Source organism: Salvelinus alpinus, chromosome 13, assembly GCF_045679555.1.
Source record: "Salvelinus alpinus chromosome 13, SLU_Salpinus.1, whole genome shotgun sequence".
Lineage (NCBI taxonomy): Eukaryota > Metazoa > Chordata > Actinopteri > Salmoniformes > Salmonidae > Salvelinus > Salvelinus alpinus.
This window is the reverse complement of record NC_092098.1, coordinates 30,316,943-30,340,365: the sequence shown is the minus strand read 5'-3', so window position 1 is coordinate 30,340,365 and position 23,423 is coordinate 30,316,943. Positions and strand designations below refer to the sequence as shown.

General features: G+C 43.1%; 1 protein-coding gene across 1 annotated transcript; it reads right to left on the bottom strand.

Annotated features, from left to right (window-relative positions):
• Positions 1 to 734: 734 nt before the first annotated feature.
• Positions 735 to 22,140, bottom strand: LOC139537518 (E3 ubiquitin-protein ligase CBL-like). Its single transcript, XM_071338927.1, has 15 exons — positions 21,536 to 22,140; positions 20,104 to 20,351; positions 15,655 to 15,801; positions 15,349 to 15,505; positions 9,537 to 9,658; positions 9,239 to 9,376; positions 8,944 to 9,031; positions 8,514 to 8,645; positions 6,848 to 7,084; positions 6,489 to 6,605; positions 6,049 to 6,335; positions 5,400 to 5,558; positions 5,127 to 5,254; positions 3,144 to 3,326; positions 735 to 3,039 (listed from the first exon to the last, which is right to left on the bottom strand). Exons 1-15 carry the CDS (start codon positions 21,677 to 21,679, stop codon positions 2,723 to 2,725), a joined length of 2,604 nt encoding a protein of 867 aa, XP_071195028.1. The 5' UTR covers positions 21,680 to 22,140; the 3' UTR covers positions 735 to 2,722.
• Positions 22,141 to 23,423: the final 1,283 nt, after the last annotated feature.

Here is a 23,423-nt window from a genome sequence, read left to right as displayed (position 1 = left end):
CCACTGTTATGCTGTCTCCTGGAGTTAGTAGTACAGTAGCTTCAGATTTCATGCTTGGTGGGAGGAAGAGGATGTTCAACACAATAGTCTAGACATGTTGGAACAGCAGATTTCATATGCATTTGAATGCTCTACAGTTACCAGATTGGAAACAGTTCTCTTCTAGTATTATGATATTGGGGGGGGGGGGGGGGGGGGGTTAGTGTTAGGACATAGACGGATACACTACATTCCCCCAGGAGGCAGCAGCAACCTTGTCCTGGTTGATAAGCACATCAGGTACTGGCAATTAAGGTGATCGTCAGTCTGTCCCAGCTTGCAAGCCGTGAGGTTGTTGGTTTTGTTTGGTGGCCATAATGTCTTTCGTTTGGGCATGCCTTTGGTATTTTTCCTTTGGTACATATGTTTTGTCACCATCTGAACGAATAATAATCTGCTTTGACTGGCAGAACAAGAAGTCAAGACGGAGCTGGCCCTGAAATCAGTAAGTTGCTGTCTCCTGGACACATTGGGGGGAGGTTAGTGAGGACCAACACGGTCCTCAAAATGCTGATTTCTCCCAAATGTGCACATTCATTCAGGTGACAGACCATGTAATTAGGCCTAGGACCCCTAGACAAAGTGCAAAACAATATTAGTAGGCTAGTTATTGGGTTTGTAACAAGAGCTACATAGACCATATCTTTCAGTACTACAGTATTATAACATTTTCTATCAAATATACCAATCAAATGTTAAAGAAAATATTGTTTATTTGAAAATCTTTAATGGCTGAGGCATGAACACATGGCAACATAATGAATGCTGAGTACATTAAAATGAATAAATAAAATACTTTAACTACACATGCAATAAGGCAATGAAAAAAAGTTTTTTTTGTTAGTTCTCTCTGTATGTACAGGTGAGGCAACAATGTTATCTTCGATCGAAAGACAAAGCACCAACTGTGCTTCCGTACACCAGTAAATTCTGCAACTATTGAGCAATGACTAGTGTGGCGTATGAAACCACAGCAATCTCTTATGACAGAGTGTCCTCTTGTGGTGAGTCCACATATGAGCGACACAGTGGAAAGCAGAGGCCTGAAGTCAATTCTCAAATGATTTTACAAGGAGTGGCACTTAAGTTGATGATCAAGGAATTGCAGTCAAAGTACATCATAATTTCAAAGAAGTTAAAACAGTATTGAACTCAAGCGAAACAAACAGATGCAGAAATATCATGGCCATTCTTTACAACTAGAAGTATCTACAACTAATAATGTGATTTAAACCTGTTATTAAATGCTTTTGGCTTTGAATCCAACACATTAACACCTAACATTTTTGGTGTGAGTCCCCAAATAACCTTGGCATATTACTGCACATTGTTCAGTCTGTTGTACCTGAGTCCAGAGGACAATGACAAACTCCCTGTGTTCAACGGGGTTTCAAATTCAAAAGGAAAGAGATTTAAATTATTCATATATTAAACAGATTTCTCAAATGTGTCAAACCCACATCCTTGGGAGAAAAAAAACAATCCTAATCAAAGTAGGTACAAAGAAAATACATTACTGAGCCACCTTAAGATGGGGCCATACTCTGTTTGTAACGTATAAACAAGAACGTTGTACAAGAACGTTGTACAAAGTGTTCTTTCCCAGAGGCGGCAGCAAAACAAGTCTGAGGTAGTGCCAATTAAGTACTTCATTTCACTAAATATCATGGTGTATACATGACTTGGATCACTTTGTCTTCTCTGCCCAATCAATATATTATTGTCTGGAAAATGAATAGTATGGATACAAAAAAACAAACCCTTACAAGCAGCAGTCCAATTGCACACTGATTAGCAGAGAGCAAAATTGAGATCGGGCACATATACTCCCTTCATTTTTAAGTATGACATTAAAAAAAGGACACTCACTTTAAAATCTATAAGCTATTCACAGAACTAACAATAAGGCTTAACCGTGAAACCACTACCACTGGTGGTATTAATACAATTATACAAAATAATGACATCAGAAATGTTACATTAGTTCACCAGTCAATGTTAGCACTACATTGAATACATTCTGAGATTACGTACACGTCATTCAGGCTTATATATTATAAGACGATCACTAAACCAGGAACTAAAGCAATTTGGAGTTATGCTTACTTTTTTTTAAATAGTTACTGCAATTACAGTGAAATGTATGACTTGGAGCCCTGTAACAATGCAATCGAACTAAAATATTCACATTCATTGGCTTTAGCACAAACCACAGAATCAAATGCTTTAGTCTCCACCTGGCGTATCTAGCTACAAACTGTATGTACGACTATGACCCAATCAAAACTAACATGGGTGGGAGTGGGAATCATGAGTCAAGTTTGCCCCAACAACAGTTACTGCACAATAAGTCCATAACTATTCCTTCCTGCAGCCTAAGCACAGTGTGAATTTCGGCTTACTCCATCTTGCACTCAGAAACAAGGAAATGCTTAGAGCCACACAATAAGACTGGAGGCAAGCACAAACGACCATACAAGAGTCAAAGGCTTGGCCATACAGAGGCCACGTCAAGCATTCTCCCTCTTCCTTTAGATTTTCTCACTTAGATGCCTGTGCATAGGACCGAGTCCTCTTCCCCTTACAATTTACAGCACTTCCAGACCTGTCACAACCAGCACAGTAGAAATGCTATCCATTATGGCACAGTGAGTAAAGTATATAGGGTGTGGTGTTGAGCCTCCTATGTGAGGATGTGGGCCGTGGAGGGGATGGACACAAACTCGCGCAGGATGTTCTTAGCCGTCTCCAGGTTGTTCTGGGCGATCATCAGGGCCTTCTGGATGTCCTGGAATGAGTAGCCCTGGCTCATCAGATGCTCTATCTCCCCGTTGATGGGTAGCGCCACACTGGGAACGGGCCCCCCTCGGGAGCCGGCTGACAGACTGGCGGCAGGGGGCAGGGCTTCTGGGGTAAGGGGGCGGGGCCGTTGGTCTGAGTTGACCCGGCGTGGGAGGGGCTTAGGGGGGCGCTCTGGGTCCTGACCTGATGAAAACGTAGCTGGGAGAGAGGAGAGAACATGTTCGTGGTGTTTGATAAATATAACTCTTAACATGACAAAGCAAGAGAGGAAAAGGACTGAAAACGAATGCTGAGTTACATACATGCATCTATGTTAGGGCTGTCCATTGATAGGCAGCTGAAGGCGGCCGAGGTGCCGGTGACATCAGAGAGGGTGCGCCTGGCGGGTGCTGGGGGAGCCTGGGGGAGCCTGGGGTAATCATACTCATCCTCCATCTCCTCTACCATATGGTGCAGGGAAACCGCAGGGGGAGGGATGAGGTAGTCTGGAGGGTGAACAAGAGGATTAAAGGGATGAAAAGAGTGATTTGAATGCCCTGAACACAGGATATACACTACTGTTCAAAAGTTTCGGTCACTTAGAAATGTCCTTGTTTTCCATGAAAACATACATGAAATGAGTTGCAAAATGAATAGGAAATATAGTCAAGACATTGACAAGGTTATAAATAATGATTTTTAATTGAAATAATAATTGTGTCCTTCAAACTTTGCTTTCGTCAAAGAATCCTCCATTTGCAGCAATTACAGCCTTGCAGACCTTTGGCATTCTAGTTGTCAATCTGCTGAGGTAATCTGAAGAGATTTCACCCCATGCTTGGATCGGCTTGATGTGCACTTCTTACATACCATATGGTCAAGCTGCTCCCACAACAGCTCAATAGGGTTGAGATCCGGTGACTGTGCTGGCCACTCCGTTAAAATACCAGCTGACTGCTTCTTCCCTAAATAGTTATTGCATAGTTTGGAGCTGTGCTTTGGGTCATTGTCCTGTTGGAGGAAATTGGCTACAATTAAGAGCCATCCACACGGTATGGCATGGTGTTGCAAAGTGGAGTGATAGCCTTCCTTCTTCAAGATCCCTTTTACCCTGTACAAATCTCCCACTTTACCACCACCAAAGTACCCCCAGACCATCACATTGCCTCCACCATGCCTGACAGATGGCGTCAAGCACTCCGCCAGCATCTTCATTTTTTCATTTCTTCTTTGTGATCTGAACACCTCAAACTTAGAAACTTGTCCATAACACTTTTTTCCAATCTTCCGCTGTCCAGTGTCTGTGTTCTTTTGCCCATCTTTATATTTTCTTTTATTTTTATTGGCCAGTCAGAGAGGGCTTTTTCTTTGCAACTGCCTAGAAGGCCAGCATCCCGGAGTCGCCTCTTCACTGTTGACGTTGAGACTGGTGTTTTGCGGGTACTATTTAATGAAGCTGCCAGTTGAGGACTAGTCCTCTTGCTCAGTTGTGCACCTGGGCATCCCACTCCTCTTTCTATTCTGGTTAGAGCCAGTTTGCACTCTTCTGTGAAGAGAGTAGTACACAGCGTTGTACAAGATCTTCAGTTTCTTGGCAACTTCTCGCATGGAATAGCCTTAATTTCTCAGAACAAGAATAGACTGACGAGTTTCAGAAGAAAGTTCTTTGTTTCTGGCCATTTTGAGACTGTAATCGAACCCACAAATGCTGATGCACCAGACACGCAACTAGTCTAAAGAAGGCCCATTTTATTGCTTCTTTAATCAGAACAACAGTTTTCAGCTGTGCTAACATAATTGCAAAAGGGTTTTCTAATGATCAATTAGCCTTTTAAAATGATAACCTTGGATTAGCTAACACAACGTGCCATTGGAACATAGGAGTGATGGTTGCTGATAATGGGCCTCTGTACGCCTATGTAAATATTCCATTAAAAAGCAGCTTTTCCATCTACAATAGTCATTTACAACAATGTCTACACTGTATTTTTTTTATCAATTTGATAAAAAATATTATAATGGACAAAAAAAATGTGATTTTCTTTCAAAAACAAGGACATTTCTAAGTGACCCCAAACCTTTGAACAGTAGTGTGCATTTTCCACTTGCTGAGATACATAACTGTAATCTGATTGTGGCCACATTCATTGAGATAGTATGTTTCTTGGCAGGTGTAGACATGCAAACGACACCAGTGTGATTCAAGTTGCATGATGGTTTTCTGATTGTACAAAGGGGATGACTTATGTAACTTCATGTGCAATCAGAAAAGTGAGAATAGAGATCCTTCATCCATCTCCATGTACCTGACTCTGGTGGCTGCTGGGGCAGGGAGGGCAGAGGGAGGGGCTCAGTAGCACTAGCCTGGGCCTGGATGTTACACATGGACTCATACACCTGAGGGTCCTCACAGTCCACATCACACACCACAGTCCTAGGAGAGTAGGGGGAGGGGAGAGAGAGGTAGGGATGGAGGAAGATAAAGGGCAGAGGGAGGGGCATCAGAAAAACCTTAGTCAGGACCCTGTACTGATCATAATCCACCTGGTCACCTCATAGTGACAGTGTTGAGCACTCACCGTGAGTCGTGGTTAGTGGGTTGGAGCGGTGGTGGTGCGGGCACGACAGCACCCGCCATGGCCCAGGAGGGTCCTGCTGCAGGGAGAGAGGTGGGGCTCATGTACTCATTCTCCTCATCACTCCCAGATGACTTCTCACCAGTAGTCTCCTGTTGAGGCCTAATAGAGAGCAAGACAGACTGAGCCAGGTAATACATACAACACATTGAATTACCGATCAGTCACTCTATGAGTTACTACAGGGTATATAGACAATCTAAGTCCCAGAGAGCCTCTGATTCAACCAATCACGTCAGGAATGGAAGGCCACCATTACATTTGGGGTGGCAGGTAGCCTAGTGCATTGGACAAGTAACCGGAAGGTTGCAAGATGGAATCCCAGAGCAGGTAAAAATCTGTCCTTCTGCCCCTGAACCCACTGTTTCTAGGCCGTCATTGAAAATAAGAATTTGTTCTTAACTGACTTGCTTAGTTAAATAAAGGTAAAATAAAAAAGATATATTTTTAAATTCAATCGAGTGTTTTAGTGCTGGACTAGAATAAAAATCTGCATTTCCCATAACTCTTCAGGGCAAGCGTGACTTCTCTCTATTGAACATCTACATTACATTCATACCACATTTTATCCATATCTATACAAATGCCATACCCGACTGCCAGGGAGTAGATAGCGTTGGTCGCTGCTAGCGGCTTTGCTCTGTGGATGCAGTCACTGTCACTGGGTCCGTTGGTCTGTGGGGGGGCCTTGGCTACGTGCCGGGGAACCATGTAGTTGGAGGCCCAGTTGGGCTCTGGAGGGGTGCATGGCAGAGGTCTCCTTTGGAGCCGGCCCTCTGGGGGTCCAAGGGGAGAAGGGCGTTCGGGTGGAGGAGGTGGGGGTAACTCTCGCAGGGCAGGAGGGAGGGGCAAAGGTTTGTCTCTGTGGAGGGCTGCAATCTGGGGAGAGCAGATATTAATGACTGTATGCAATACTGTCTCTCTGGATTAGAGTGTCTGCTAAAATAGTCAAATGTAAAAGTCACATGACATGCATGGGCACACCATTATATACATAAAGAAAGCTTGAATTTGATTAGGTTTTCCACTTGCCTTGGTTGTTGCTCCTTGGCCCGGGGCCCCTGGGGAGGTGGGGGGCCTCTGCTGCAGCAGGTCCAGCCTGGGGGGCACAGGGGGCAGCGGCGTCACAGGGGAGGGCGGGCGCTCCACCTGAAAACAAGTAAGATGTCAGCTTGTTTCTACAACATGTAGATGGAGGGAGATGTTTTTTTGTTGTTGATTTACTGGGTGGTGTATCTAATTATCTAATTCTGAAAACTACCAAGTCTTTTATAGATTGTCTTTTCACTTTGACCACAAGGACACAATGATGATGTGAGATGGTGTGTGTAGGAGAAATAGAGAGAACAGACAAAGCCTAGCTGGTCATAGATGGTGGCTGGGGGTCTTGCCTTGGTGCAGGCCAGCCTGCTCATGATGAGGTGGGGATCCTCCAGGCGCTCGTCATCGTCCTCGTCGTTGCTGAGGGAGACTGACAGGGAGCCCCCTCCTTCCACCCCGTAGGGCCCCTGGAAGCTGGCAAAGGAGGCCCCGCTGCTGCTGTTCTTGGGGTGGAAGGGGTCTACCACAATGGGCTCTGTGCCTTTAATCTCACAGCGGCAGAACGGACAGCCCTGCCCCTCCGATTCCTGGGAGAGCAATACTGCAGTTTAAAATAAAAATCGGGCCAAGGGCCGATATCCACAAAGCATCTCAGAAAAGGTCCAAGGAATCCTGTGAACCTGTTTTAAGAAGAAAAAAAACCTCCCAGCTCAAGAGTAGGTTTTAGGATGATGTTAAGACACTGCTCAGACATGCGGCATCGCCAGCGTGAATTCTATATAGCATGCTTCAGACAACAACAGGGAATGTGACTGTACATCAAATGTAATGGTAAAACGTTTTATATAATTTTTGCCTGAATCACTTTGCCTACTCTTAATTATCACCTAATGTTGGCATGCACAACATTTATTTTAATCAAATTTCTATGGTTAAAAGTGGAATTTTCACAATATTATTGTTAGCAACACACACTCGTTGTCACTCCCGTTGAACAACTCTAAATCACTTTGGCACAGTAGGCATCAAGTCACTTGTCGATAATGTTGCATACAACACTATCAAAGTTAACACACACACTACATATGCCTTCAATTTCACTACTTTTAGGCATGCCCAATTTAGAGATTTTTTTACAACATGTTGCCTTCCAAACAGATAACATGTAGGTAATTAAATAATCAAGTGGTTAAGTATTTAGGCACATCATATAAAACATGTCTTGTGAAATTGTCAAAAGTGCAAGAGATACTTTTACATGTAGGTCTAGATTATTTATGGATTGATGAAATATCAAAACATTCTGAACAACTCAAAAGAAATTACATGTGACAGGTTGTGGACAGGTGTCTTTTATACTGATAACAAGTTCAAACAGGTGCCATTAATACAGGTAACGAGTGGAGGACAGAGGAGCCTCTTAAAGAAGAAGTTACAGGTCTGTGAGAGCCAGAAATCTTTCTTGTTTGTAGGTGACCAAATACTTATTTTCCACCATAATTTGCAAATAAATTCATAAAAAATCCTACAATGTGATTTTCTGGAATTTCTTTTCTCATTTTGTCTGTCATAGTTGAAGTGTACCTATGATGAAAATTACAGGCCTCTCTCATCTTTTTAAGTGGGAGAACTTGCACAATTGGTGGCTGACTAAATACTTTTTTGCCCCACTGTATGTACACACTTTATTTAAATATTTATGAAATGCATATTGTTATATTTGGTAGCACTTATTTGTTTCCCCTCAACTCCAACCCAATTTTATGGGTGGAACGGATGTGGGTGGGGCTAGGTCTACATGAGGGTGCTAATTTAAAAAACTCAAAAGCTCTGAAGAAGGCCGTGGAACCGATACATAAAGCTTATTAAAGAGCAGAGTGCGGGTTTCTTTTTCTCATTTTACCCATAAGAGTAGGAATAAAATGTCTATTCTCAGCACTTTACGACCAATAAAATGTACAAAATGAGTGTGAAACAATAGACACTCTTGCAAGATGACCTAATTCTGGGAAATACCTGCCAGGCAGTGAGACAGGAGGTACACATGAGGTGGCTGCAGGGCTCTATCTTTACATCCTTGTCATTCTCGGCACAGATCTTACACAGCTGGAATGTGGAGCCCATCTCACAGTAGAGCTCGTACTGCTCCTGTAGCACAGGGAAGAGAAAGGATGAGTATCACACACGTAAACGATACATCAGAATTGTCATCTCAGTGTATGAGATACTTCAATAGGACAAATATTCAATTCTGATTTTAGGAAACATCCATCTGACATAAGACAGATTCACATAAATCTGAATAAGTATACAAATGTATGTTTAGGGTATTGTAAGCAATTGAAATTTACATTAGGCAAAAGTTTGAGTCACAAGTGCATCTGAAGTCTGAATTACGACCTGTAGTGAATGTTATGAACTTAGTGGATGTGAGAATGTGTCTGACCTGTGTGACTTTGATGTGGTCCTGTGGGGAGGGCTCACACAGCCCTGTGAGGTCTGGGTTCTGGGCCCGGCCATCTGGGAACAGGTAGCTGGAGAGAGAGGGGAAAAAAAACATTTCAATGGCCAGTTGAAGCCACAGGCTAATTAAATTAGCAATTATGTGATGATTGAAAGAGGTTGAAATCAGTTTGACTACCAACTACAGAGGAAACGTCACACAGATTTTGCAAACGCCTTGACTGAACCAGAAAAGCTAGTATTTGGTCATTCTTTCATCTTGATTATGTCATACTCACAATCCCTCCCTGAATCCATCAATGAGGGCCTGAAAGAGGGGCTTGTTGTGGGGGATGGTCTGCAGAATGTTCCCATCTGCAGTGACGTAGCCAATGGCCCACTGGCCCAGCCGAGTGCAACTCAGTCTGAAGATATAACTGACAGAGGCAGACCAAAGATGTGTGGTGTGAGAGAAGTTGAGTGTGTACATGATGTACTTGGATGGTCTGTGATGTTTTTTTGAATGCAAGTGTGCATGTCAAAATATATACTTCAGCATCAGGTGTATGTGTCGTTGTGTGTGTGTGAGTGTCTCACCTGCCAGGCTTGTGGATGAACCTTTGCAGTCGGGCCTTAACCTCGTCGTAGGTGAGGAAGGCCATATACCCCGGGTGTGTGACAGCCAGGCTGTTCCAATTCCTCAGGAGAGATGACCACGGCTGCACAATACAACACACACACCACGGTCAGAACCCTTAAGCAACAACAGCTTCTCTTTGTATTGACAACAAATCTTTATCCTAGTTAACAAAGAAGAACTTGTGTTCTTCACCTGATATTCACGGCAACAGTGGTCACCAACGATGTTCTGGAGAACTACAGGGCGTGCATAATTTTGTTCCAGCCTAGCTCTAAATCTCCTCAATGCCTTAATGATCAATTGATTTCTAGTTGAAGCTGGCGTGTAGTGATGGTCGAGAACAAACGCCTTCACACCCAGTTGGTCTCCTGTGGCCTCATTTAGAACCGTTGTGTACATTTTACACTAAATATTGAGATTCATAAATTTGGCACATGCCATGTTTTCTGTTTATAAAATCAAGCTTGTCGTAAAACTGTATCCGTGAACAAGCATAACAACCTCTGCCTGAAAAACACCCTTCACCTTTTATGGTGACAAGAAGGTCCTTATTTTCTGTATACTTTGGTAGTATCTAAAGGGAATAGCAATGGCGAACTTGATTAAATGTATTTGGAGGTGTTGGCAGAATGGTTTCTTTTGCAGTTACATTTGCTGTAGCCTGACAGTTTGAGAGACAAAAACAATTAAATTGTTGTGCACCTGTAAACAGATCACTCGAATTCAATGATGTTTTGCATTTACTTTTTCCAGAACCTAAATATGCTGCACTGCCCACAAATTCTGAAACATTGTCTACTCAGAAAAGAAAAAAACCTACAGCAGGCCTACTACTTAGTGTTTGTCTACACACTTCAATGTAAAATAAACTGTCTGTTCACCTGATAAATTCTACTGTTATAAACCACGCTCCCTTTCGGATGCATAGAGTAAAACACTTGAAATTATAATGGCCTATCTAATAGGCCCAATTAAATGAGAGATTCACATGGTAATTTGTTGTATGGCTACGTCGGGAATATGAACTCATTGTGGCTAGAAAAGGTGAGGAATTTATTCTTATGATTATAAATTATATTGAAATTTGACATTAAGGTATTCAGACGTAGCCTATAAACATCAATGGAAAAAGGTCCGTCTGTTCTACCGTTACACTGCGCTTTGGATTGGACAGCATAGACCAAAATACTTTAAAATAGCTTATCCATTTACTACTGTGAAGTGGGTTCAATTAAATGAGAGATGGGACAAATGGTAGCCCATCCTAACTTGTTGTAGGCCTATTGGCTATTTTGCGAGTATGAAACCATCAGAAGAGTTGAAGAACTTATTCTGCAATTATCGTGGAAATAAAATAACAGGAAATAGATCAAATTAGGTTTTTGTTCTTCTCACTAACAGAAAATGATTGCATCTTGTTATAACACTGAACAAAAATATAAATGCAACATGCAATGTGTTGGTCCCATGTTTCATAAGCTGAAATAAAAGATCCCAGACATTTTCCATATGCACAAAAAGCTGTGAAGCTTCATTAAATAGTACCCGCAAAACACCAGTCTCAACGTCAACAGTGAAAAGGCGACTCCGGGATGCTGGCCTTCTAGGCGGAGTTGCAAATAAAAATCCATCTCAGACTGGCCAATAAAAAGAAAAGATTAAGACGGGCAAGAGAACAGACACTGGATAGAGGAACTCTGCCTAGAAGGCCAGCATCCCGGGGTCGCCTCTTCACTGTTGACATCGAGACTGGTGTTTTGCGGGTACTATTAAATGAAGCTGCCAGTTGAGGACTTGAGGCGTCGGTTTCTCAAACTAGACACTAATGTACAGTCGTGGCCAAAAGTTGAGGATGACACAAATATAAATTTTCTAAGTCTGCTGCCTCAGTTTGTATGATCGCAATTTGCATATACTCCAGAATGTTATGAAGAGTGATCAGATGAATTGCAATTAATTGCAAAGTCCCTCTTTGCCATGCAAATGAACTGAATCCCCCCAAAAACATTTCCACTGCATTTCAGCCCTGCCACAAACGACCAGCTGACATGTCAGTGATTCTCTCGTTAACACAGGTGTGAGTGTTGACGAGGACAAGGCTGGAAATCACTCTGTCATGCTGATTGAGTTCAAATAACAGACTGGAAGCTTCAAAAGGAGGGTGGTACTTGGAATCATTGTTCTTCCTCTGTCAAACATAGTTACCTGCAAGGAAACATGAGCCGTCAACATTGCTTTGCACAAAAAGGACTTCACAGGTAAGGATATTGCTGCCAGTAAGATTGCACCTAAATCAACCATTTATCGGATCATTAAGAACTTCAAGGAGACCGGTTCAATTGTTGTGAAGAAGGCTTCAGGGCGCCCAAGAAAGCCCAGCAAGCGCCAGGACCGTCTCCTAAAGTTGATTCAGCTGCGGGATCGGGGCACCACCAGTACAGAGCTTGCTCAGGAATGGCAGCAGGCAGGTGTGAGTGCATCTGCACGCACAGTGAGGCGAAGACTTTTGGAGGATGGCCTGGTGTCAAGAAGGGCAGCAAAGAAGCCACTTCTCTCCAGGAAAAACATCAGGGACAGACTGATATTCTGCAAAAGGTACAGGGATTGGACTGCTGAGGACTGGGGTAAAGTCATTTTCTCTGATGAATCCCCTTTCTGATTGTTTGGGGCATCCGGAAAAAAGCTTGTCCGGAGAAGACAAGGTGAGCGCTACCATCAGTCCTGTGTCATGCCAACAGTAAAACATACCGAGACCATTCATGTGTGGGGTTGCTTCTCAGCCAAGGGAGTGGGCTCAGTCACAATTTTGCCTAAGAACACAGAATGGTACCAACACATCCTCCAAGAGCAACTTCTCCCAACCATCCAGGAACAGTTTGGTGACGAACAATGCCTTTTCCAGCATGACCTTGCCATAAAGCAAAAGTGATAACTAAGTGGCTCGGGGAACAAAACATCGATATTTTGGGTCCATGGCCAGGAAACTCCCCAGAACTTAATCCCATTGAGAACTTGTGGTCAATCCTCAAGAGGCGGGTGGACAAACAAAAACCCACAAATGACAAATTCCAAGCTTTGATTATGCAAGAATGGGCTGCCATCAGTCAGGATGTGGCCCAGAAATTAATTGAGAGCATGCCAGGGCGGACTGCAGAGGTCTTGAAAAAGAAGGGTCAACACTGGAAATATTGACTCTTTGCATCAACTTCATGTAATTGTCAATAAAAGCCTTTGACACTTATGAAATGCTTGTAATTATACTTCAGTATTCCATAGTAACATCTGACAAAAATATCTAGAGACACTGAAGCAGCAAACTTTGTGGAGATTAATATTTGTGTCATTCTCAAAACTTTTGGCCACGACTGTACTTGTCCTCTTGCTCAGTTGTGCACCAGGGCCTCCCACTCTTTCTATTCTGGTTAGAGCCAGTTTGCGCTGTTCTGTGAAGAGAGTAGTACACATCGTTGTATGAGATCTTCTGTTTCTTGGCAATTTCACACATGGAATAGCCTTAATTTCTCAGAACAAGAATAGACTGACGAGTTTCAGAAGAAAGTTCTTTGTTTCTGGCCATTTTGAGACTGTAATCGAACCCACAAATGCTGATGCTCCAGATACTCAACTAGTCTAAAGAAGGCCAGTTTTATTGCTTCTTTAAATCAGAACAACAGTTTTCAGCTGTGCTAACATAATTGCAAAGGGTTTTCTAATGACCATTAGCCTTTTAAAATGATAAACTTGGATTAGCTAACAAAACGTGCCATTGGAACACAGGACTGATGGTTGCTGATAATGGGCCTCTGTACGCCTATGTAGATATTTCATTCCCCCCCCCAAAAAAAGAATCAACCATTTCCAGCTACAATAGTCATTTACAACATTAACAATGTTTACACTGTATTTCTGATCAATTTTACATTATTTTAAATGGACAAAGAAATGTTTTTGAAAGAAAAACACAAGGACATTTCTAAGTGAACCCAAACTTTTGAACGGTAGTATACATGTGTGTATAGTTACTGACTATGCATAGATGATAAACAGAGTAGCAGCAGCGTAAGAGGGGTTGGACACACACACACACAATGCAAATAGTCCAGTTAGCTATTTGATAACCTGTTCAGGAGTCTTATGGCTTGGGGGTAAAAGTTGTTGAGAAGCCTTTTGGTCCTAGACTTGGCGCTCCGGTACCGCTTGCCATGCGGTAATAGAGAGAACAGTCTATGACTGGGGCGGCTGGGGTTTTTGACCATTTTTAGGGCCTTCCTCTGCCACAGCCTAGTATAGAGGTCCTGGATGGCAAGTAGCTTGGCCCCGGTGATGTACTGGGCCGTACGCACTACCCTCTGTAGTGCTTTGTGGTCGGAGGCTGAGCAGTTGCCATACCAGGCAGTGATGCAACCAGTCAGGATGCTCTCGATGGTGCAGCTGTAGAACCTTTTGAGGATCTGAGGACTAATGCCAAATCTTTTTAGTTTCCTGAGGGGGAAAAGGCTTTGTCGTGCCCTCTTCACGACTGTCTTGGTGTGTTTGGACCATGATAGTTTGTTGGTGATGTGGACACCAAGGAACTTGAATCTCTCAACCTGCTCCACTACAGCCCCGTCAATTAGAATGGGGGCATGCTCGGTACTCTTTCTCCTGTAGTCCACAATCATCTCCTCTGACTTGATTACGTTGAGGGTTAGGTTGTTATTTTGGCACCACCAGGCCAGGTCACTGACCTACTCCCTATAGGCTGTCTCATCGTTGTCCGTGATCAGGCCTACCACTGTTGTCATCTGCAAACTTAATGATGGTGTTTGAGTCGTGCCTGGCCACGCAGTCTTGGGTGAACAGGGAGTACAGGAGGGGACTGAGGGGCTCCAGTGTTGTTGATCAGCGTGGCGGATGTGTTGTTACCTACCCTCACCACCTGGGGGCAGCCCTTCAGGAAGTCCAGAATCCAGTTACAGAGGGAGGTGTTTAGTCCCAGGATCCTTAGCTTAGTGATGAGCTTTGAGGGCACTATGGTGTTGAACGCTGAGTTGTAGTCAATGAATAGCATTTCTCACATTGGTGTTCCTTTTGTCCACTGGCAGGTAACCACTGCTGCACTACAAACTAAACATACAGGCAACTCTGCTCCAGCTCAATTCTCAAGGCTAATTTGAGGAAGTCATTTTGGTTTCCGTCTGCCCAGACAGACTGTGCCAACACTTGTGGCTTCTGTGCACACAAAATCGAAGGAACTACTGTAAAGGCCCCGCCCTGTTGAGAGACATCCAATAGAGGACGTACTGACTGTACTTTAACCACCCCACCCTAAATAATGATAGAGCAGCCATCTCTAGCTTTGTACTCACACGTCTTTATTGCCACTGATGGAATAAAAGGTACCCATGTTTTGTTAGCTTCTACAGTTAACTATCTACACAGCAGTTGAGCTCTGTAAACATTTGGCTCCTCAGAGAACTTTGAAAAAGGTAGTTCATTACTTATGAATATGATGACCGCTACAGTAAGTGGTCCTGAATTGACTTAATGTAAGTCACTTTGTATTAATTTAGCAGATGCTCTTATCCAAAGTAATATGATAGTGAGTGGGTCAGGAATGGGAATTGGGAGCAGTGAAAGCAGATTCCCTACATATTGGTGGTGGAAGGGGTGTACAACTATTTTGGTAGTGGATGAGTTTAGTTTCCACCATTCAATCTAAAGTGCTTTAGGCACCTGGAAAAGTTATTAAAACCCATCCATCATTATTTGCATTTGAGAAATCCTTACCTGGAAGAGCCTGGTGAAGATGTCAAACTCGAAGACGGAGATGTAGTCGTTGCATGTGAGGTCGATGGTAGACTTCAGAGCCATGGCCTCCAGGCCTGAGCTGATGGGGTGGAACTCATGAAGAGCCTGTCGGAACATCCTCCATGGAACAATGGTCCTACAGAGGAGAGGGTTTAGTGATACAAAAGTAGTAATTATCCCCAGGCATGTTTTTAGTTAAACGTTTGTTTCATTTGAACCCCTTTTGTAAATACAGCATCCCAACTAAGGAAATTTGATAAGATAACGGAGCCCAAAAAAACTCACTTGTCACCAAAAGACCTCCTCCAGAACTCGGCGGCGTCGGCTTTGGTGATGCGGAAGTTGTCTCCTTGGAATAGGCCATTGGGAAAGATGGCTTTTAGCTCAGCCAGCATGTGGCTGAATATCAGCGACAGCTTGGTCAAGTTCCGCCTATGAAGAAAAGGTATGTCATCTTAGCGTCCTCAGACAAACCTCATCCCTGAAGTTGACCAATGGTAATGTATTTTCTTGACTTTGGCACCCCCGGGTCAAACATTTAAGGCTAGGTAGTATATGCCTAGTCTTTTAGGATTGGATGCCTTTGAGTTGGGGTTGGTATACAATCATTCAGTTGTAAGAATGTATGATGAGCTTCTTAGAAGTGTCATCTGCTGAGAACCCATTGCAAAGGCACACAACACCAAACCACTAATCAATGTGTATGTTAACCTTTTTAATGACCAAACTATTGCATTGGTATATGAGTACTAGCATGTCAGTTTCTTATAATGGCACATGCATTTATTCTACTTGTGAGTCAGAAGAATCCCTGATAGCATCATTGCTTCCACAGAACTAGAATGAGATATTTATGATTGCTAAACTGAAACTAAAGTAAACAGGATGGGTTTTAGCTTAGCAATGTATTTCTGAGTAGAGGAAATATACCCTAAAAATATCTGTTTGTTTAGCTTAAGTGGTTCTTACATCCCCACTTTCCTTTATGCAACATGACCTGCAACTAAATAATAAATGCCCAATTCCTATTTTCTAGTATTTTTTGTTGTGGCTAAAATGGCAAAAGATTTTTTCAAATAACACGTGCTTAATTAATGGAACATTGGTTTGAGGTGTGTGGTAGTTTCTTGGAAATCGTATCTTCTCAGCATGCAGCACTCTGCCTGTCACAAACCACCATAGAGATTCAAAACACTGATAACACAGCATCTCCCACCAGGGTCATTGGGGGTGTTCCTGTTTTGAAGCTTAACTCTTCTGAGTTCAGCATAAATGCGCTTAAACATTTCTACCACTTGCAGGGGAGTGTAACAAACCACATTAACTAAAAAACCAAGACATCACATGAGAAACCCCACCAAAAATAAGACATACCAGTAATCTTGACAATAAGAAAGGAAACATTTGATAGGATCACCTAGGCCTACTTTTCAAGTTGGGTTCTAGCCTTTGCGCTAATTTTGACCTCACCTGGTTTTACAATCAACAACTATACTGAACAAAAATAAAACACCACAATTTAAAAGATTTTACTGAGTTAGTTCATATACAGCGCATTCGGGAAGTATTCACACCCCTTCACTTTTTAAACATTGTTACATTAGCCTTATTCTTAGATGGATTAATCCCCCCCCCCCTCACAATACCCCATAATGACAAAGCAAAAACAGGTTTAGAAATGTGAGCAAATTTATTACAAATAAAAAAAACAGATATTACATTTACATAAGTATTCCGACCCTTTACTCAGTACTTTGTTGAAGCACCTTTGGTAGCGATTACAGACTTGAGTCTTCTTGAGTATGACGCTACAAGCTTGGCACACCTGTATTTGGAGAGTTTCTCCCATTCTTCTCTGCAGATCCTCAAGTTCTGTCAGGTTGGATGGGGAGCATTGCTGAGATGTTCGATCGGGTTCAAGTCCGGGCCAATCAAAGTATTTCAGAGACTTGTCCCGAAGCCACTCCTGCGTTGTCTTTGCTGTGTGCTTAGGGTCGTGGTCCCGTTGGAAGGTGAACCTTCATCCCAGTCTGAGGTCCCGAGCAGGTTTTCATCAAGGATCTCTCTGTACTTTGCGGCATTCATCTTTCCCTCGAGCCTGACTAGTATCCCAGTCCCTGCCTCTGGAAAACATCCCCACAGCATGATGCTGCCACCACCATGCTTTACCGGAGGCATGGTGCCAGGTTTCTTCCAAATGTGACGCTTGGCATTCAGGCCAAAGAGTTCAATCTTGGTTTCATCAGAACAGAGAATCTTGTTTATCACTCTACTCTACCATAAAGGCCTGATTGGTAGAGTGCTGCAGAGACAGTTGTCCTTCTGGAAGGTTCTCCCATTTCCACAGAGGAACTCTGTCAGTGACCATCGAGTTCTTGGTCACCTCCCTGACCAAGGCCCTTCTCCCTCGATTGATCAGTTTGGCCAGGCGGCCAACTCTAGGAAGAGTCTTGGTGGTTCCAAACTACTTCCATTTAAGAATAATGGAGGCCACGGTGTTCTTTGGGACCTTCAATGGAGCAGAAATTATTTGGTACCCTTCCCAAGATCTGTGCCGACACAATACTGTCTTGGAGCTCTACGGACAATTCCTTAGACCTCATGGCTTGGTTTTTGCTGTGCTTTGCACTGTCAACTGTGGGACCTTGTATAGACAGCTGTGTGCCTTTGCAAATCATGTCCAATATACTGAATTTACCACAGGTGAACTCCAAGTTGTAGAAACATCTCAAGGATGATCAATGGAAACAGGATGTACCCGTTAAGTCTCATAGCAAAGGGTCTGAATACTTATGTAAATCAGGTATGCTTTTTATAGATTTCTAAAAACTTGTTTTCGTTTTGTCATTATGGGGTATTGTATGTAGAAAAAATATATATTTAATACATTTTAGATTAAAGGCTAATGTAACAAAATGTGGGATAAGTGAAGGGTCTGAATAGTTTCCGAATGCACTGTAAGAAAATCTGTCAATTGAAATTAATTAATTAGGGCCTAATCTATGGATTTCACGACTGGGAATATATATATATCTGTTGGTCACAGATACCTTAAAAAGGTAGGGGCGTGGGGCCTCCCGGGTGGCGCAGTGGTCTAGGGCACTGCATCGCAGCGCTAGCTGTGCCACCAGAGATTCTGGGTTCGCGCCCAGGCTCTGTCGCAGCCGGCCGCGACCGGGAGGTCCGTGGGGCGACGCACAATTGGCCTAGCGTCGTCTGGGTTAGGGAGGGTTTGGCCGGTAGGGATATCCTTGTCCCATCGCGCACCAACGACTCCTGTGGCGGGCCGGGCGCAGTGCGCGCTAACCAAGGTTGCCAGGTGCACGGTGTTTCCTCTGACACATTGGTGCGGCTGGCTTCCGGGTTGAATGCACGCTGTGTTACGAAGCAGTGCGTCTTGGTTGGGTTGTGTTTCGGAGGACGCATGGCTTACGACCTTCGTCTCTCCCGAGCCCGTACGGAAGTTGTAGCGATGAGACAAGATAGTAATTACTAACAATTGGATACCACGAAATTGGGGAGAAAAGTTAAAAATTAAATAAAAAATAAAAAAAGGTAGGGGCGTGGATCAGAAAACTAGTCAGTATCTGGTGTGACCACCATTTGCCTCATGCAGCGCGACACATCTCCTTCGCATACAGTTCATCAGGGTGTTAATTGTGGCATGTCCCACTCTTCAATGGCTGTGCGAAGTTGCTAGATATTGGCAGGAACTGGCAACACGCTGTCGTAAACATTGATCCAGAGCATCACAAACATGTTCAATGTGTGACATGTCTGGTGAGTATGCAGGCCATGGAAGAACTGGGACATTTTCAGCTTCCAGGAATTGTGTACAGATCCTTGCGGCATTCATTATAATGCTGAAAAATGTGACGGCGGCGGATGAATGGCACGTCACTGGGCCTCAGGATATCGCCACGGTGTCTCTGTGCATTCAAATTGCCATCAATAAAATGCAATTGTGTTCGTTGTGCCTAGTTTATGCCTGCCTGCCTGCCCATACCATAACCCTATCGCCACCATGGGGCACTCTGTTCACATGAGCAAACCACTCACCCACCCAACACCATTCACATCGTCTGTGGTTATGAGGCAGGTTGGACGTACTGCCAAATTCTCTAAAATGACGGAGGAGGCTTATGGTAGATAGAAGAACATTAGATTCTCTGGCAACAGCTCTGGTGGACATTCCTGCAGTCAGCACGCCAACTGCACACTCAGTAAAACATAGTTGGAGGCGGCTTATGGTAAAGTAATGAACATTCAATTCTCTGTTAACAGCTGTGGTGGACATTCTAGCGGTCAGCATGCCAATTGCACGCTCCCTCAAACTTCTGTGGCATTGTGTTGTGTGACAAAACTGCACATTTTAGAGTGGCCTTTTATTGTTCCTAGCACAAGGTGCACCTGTGTAATGATCATGCTGTTTTAATCAGCTTCTTGATATGCCACACCTGTTAGGTGGATGGATTATCTTGGCAAAGGAGAAATGCTCACTAAAAGGGATGTAAACAAATTTGTGCACAATTTGAGAGAAATAACCTTTGTGTGTGTGTGTATGGAACATTTCTAGGATCTTTTATTTCAGCTCATGAAACATGGGACCAATACTTTAAATGTTGCATTTATATTTTTGTTTGGTTTATAAACTATTGCCTTGAAGAAACAACATGTTGGCTATAGCAGAAACAGACTGGCTACCAGCAGGCGCAATATCCCCCTCCATTTTACCTGGGTTGAGAGTTCTCCTCATACATGCGCTCCTTGGCCTCCTTGAACAAGCTCATGGTCTGCTTGATCTTATTGGTCAGGTTCTCCATCACCACCCGGAAGTACTCATTCTCCCCGAGCGTCTCTATCTTGCCCTCGTGGCGTGACAGTATGGTGCGGAGGTGCTGGTAGGTGTCTGGCAGTAGGTCCAGGATGTATGGGGGGCTGTTCTTCAGGGCCACCTTAGGGTTCTGGCACAGACGTACCACCTGTGTGGGAAAGGGAGGGTGAGACGAGGTCAGAGGAACCTGGAGAAAACAGTCAGGAGAGCAAGTCTGGCCCTAGAAATTACAAGAACTGAAAGTGTCACTAGTAATATCATGCTTACACTGGGATGGAATTAAAACAACGACACAGGATACAGATGCACTTGTTTTGTTCTGCCTTTATGATTTATGATAATATGTTCTATTGCTTGTGTGGGCCGACTGCATGAATGGGGAAGATGGACAGATATATTTGAATGTAGAGACAGAATAACCAGTCAGGACGTATCATGATACAGTGTGAGAGTAAATTTTGGGTATGAATGACCTGGATATTTACATGCAAGTGGAGAATTCAATATTTACATTGTGGCTCCTGCTTGTGGTTAAACCAATTATTTACAGTCTGGATGATGTTTGTAATTCAACTGGGTTATTCAACCAGGCCTAGCCAGTCCCTTGTTATGGTCTCAATTGTCTTATGACAGTACACCAGGTAGTCCTCATCTTTGTATTTAAGAAAATACAATTCACAAAATGTAAGTGTTAATATTTTTACCACACCAGCAGTAGGAAAAGGAACATACAACCTCAAATGATAGGCCTACACGATTGTATGACAAATGTATAAAACATGACAAAATAATTTGGTATTGTTGTTCTGGTTGAATAGGCCATTTGACACAGGGATCAGTTAGGTACAATTGTGTTCATTCAAACTGAGTCAGTGAGCAAAAAAAAAATTTGAAAATAAAACACGTGATAGTTCAATCACACATTTGAAAATAGACTTAGTTGTGAAACTCAATAGGCAAGTGTCTTCCTGCCAAAGACAACTTGCACACTGTTGAAATCAAAATACTGTACATTGCTCAATTAGCATAATTTGTGAAATTCGGGCCATTTGGGGGAACAACGTATTGGAGACCATTTTATGAAGAAAAATAACTAAATGTCTGAAAACATTCGCTTCATTTTGCAGACTAAATAGTATTTACATGATCAGTCGTGGTAATTGTTCCCCTCATTTAGAAAAAAACTGTCAAACAATCTCCTATGTTCTGTGACCTATTGTTTTACTACACTATGGACATTACAGTAAACCTGGCATTTCATATGTTAAGTATTCTTGCCATTTAAATGCACTTACCATAAGACCTGAGGAAATTAGTTGGCTTGTTACCTACCTTATCCATAAGTTTCCAGCATTTCTCCACCATTTTCTTGTCTACCACTGCAGGTTGGTGAGGCTGGAGAGGCTGGTGATGGGGCTGAAATGCGTCCTTCATCAAGCCGATGAGACCTGCGCCCCTCCTCGGATTTCCTGCCATGCTTGTCGCCGGCCGGGGGAGAGCCCCGAGGCGGTCAATGAATGACAATTCTGGGCACGTATTTACAGACAACTGCCGTGATTACTGTCTCTATAGTTCTCTGATAAAGAGCGTAATAATCACACAAACCTTGCTAAACGAAGAAAATCGTGAGCTTGCTAACTAGCTAATTTAAAGTCCTCATCCGCCTTCTCATTTCGTCGGAAAAGACGGGCGTTTGCATAACTCAACCTCCTGCCTGTTTTTTTTTTTTTTCCTGACCCGTCTGTTATCTTTGGAGACAGGTAAATACAACAGTGTACACTGCCTTATATCTTCAGACATTCAGCTAATTAGGAAAGTAACTTCTATTTGTCTGTTTTCTTCCTATGTTTCAGCTTTTTTTTGCCTGTAGAGTAAATTGGCTAACTTCCGGTTTGGAATGATCTTCAAATGTCAAAATAAAAGTCATTTTGAAACCCATGAAATAATGCTCTTATGACAATTACGTTTTTAATGAATACAAAACAAACATTACAATGCTATCAAAACAAGAAAAAACATGTTAACAATACTAAATGACAAAAACGTAGGCACATTCTTCATGCTTTATTTAAGCAATAAGGTCCGAGGTGGTGTGGTATATGGCCAATATACCATGGCTAAGGGCTGTTCTTAGCACGACACAACACGGAGTGCCTGGATACAGCCAAACCCCCGAGGTGCCTTATTACGATTATAAACTGGTTACCAACATAATTAATGCAGTACAAATAAATGTTTCATCATACCCAAGGTATACGGTCTGATATACCACGGCTGTCAGCCAATCAGCATTCAGGCCTCAAACCACCCAGTTTATAATGAGAAATACATTTTTATTTTTATACTGAGTTCAGTAATTCAACAAAGATGTGTTGTCAGTCATAATTGTTGGTTTGGATGTACTATAGTTATGTGCCTTATAGAAAAGGAAGAAGATGTATGTTCCACATCTTTTACATGTTACAAAATCACTAACAAAGGAGGACTACAACAGCACTATGTCTGTGTTGGCAGCTGTTGGGTCACCTAACCTACTTTTTAGGATTCCAAGTGCTGCAGTGCAATATTCAATATATTATTATATTCTGCCTCAAAGCCAAGAGTGACTCCCATAGACATATGTGTTACAATGTATGTAGGAACTGTAGAGGACTGTGTTCAGGATAAAGCATTCAAGAGCAAAACAGGTTGACAACAGGCTCTGACAGTCAAGCCAGCAGTGTGTGCTGGCTCTAGTCCACATCTACCCTCAGAGAGAGTATGTCCTGCTCTCAGCCTGGCTAAAGAAAGAGCTCTCATCTTTTGCTGACCAGTGAGGCTCGTAGTGTACAGACGGAGGAGGTACAGCTAGCTGCCCTCCAAACGTAATGTTCTCATCCAGCACTTTGACTAGGCCTCCATTACAATAACTTACATTCCATTGAACAAGGAGCGGCACACCAACACATTGGTGAAGAACTAAAAACGGGCACCCTGCAAATGTTCCATATGCACAAAAAGCTTACCAGACGAGACAGTGCGTTCAAAGAGCTGGGAACCCTCAAGGTGCACTCCATTACTGTACTGGAGCTTATCGCATCTCACCTGTGGGCATCATCAAAAGTCTACCCTCTTGGGCGGTCACTCAGTGCTCCTGTAGCAGCCAAGGAAGTCTGGGTCAAAGGTTATCAGTCACATGCTGAGGGTGAGGCGATTTTCTTGCACATGCTCAGTAGTACCT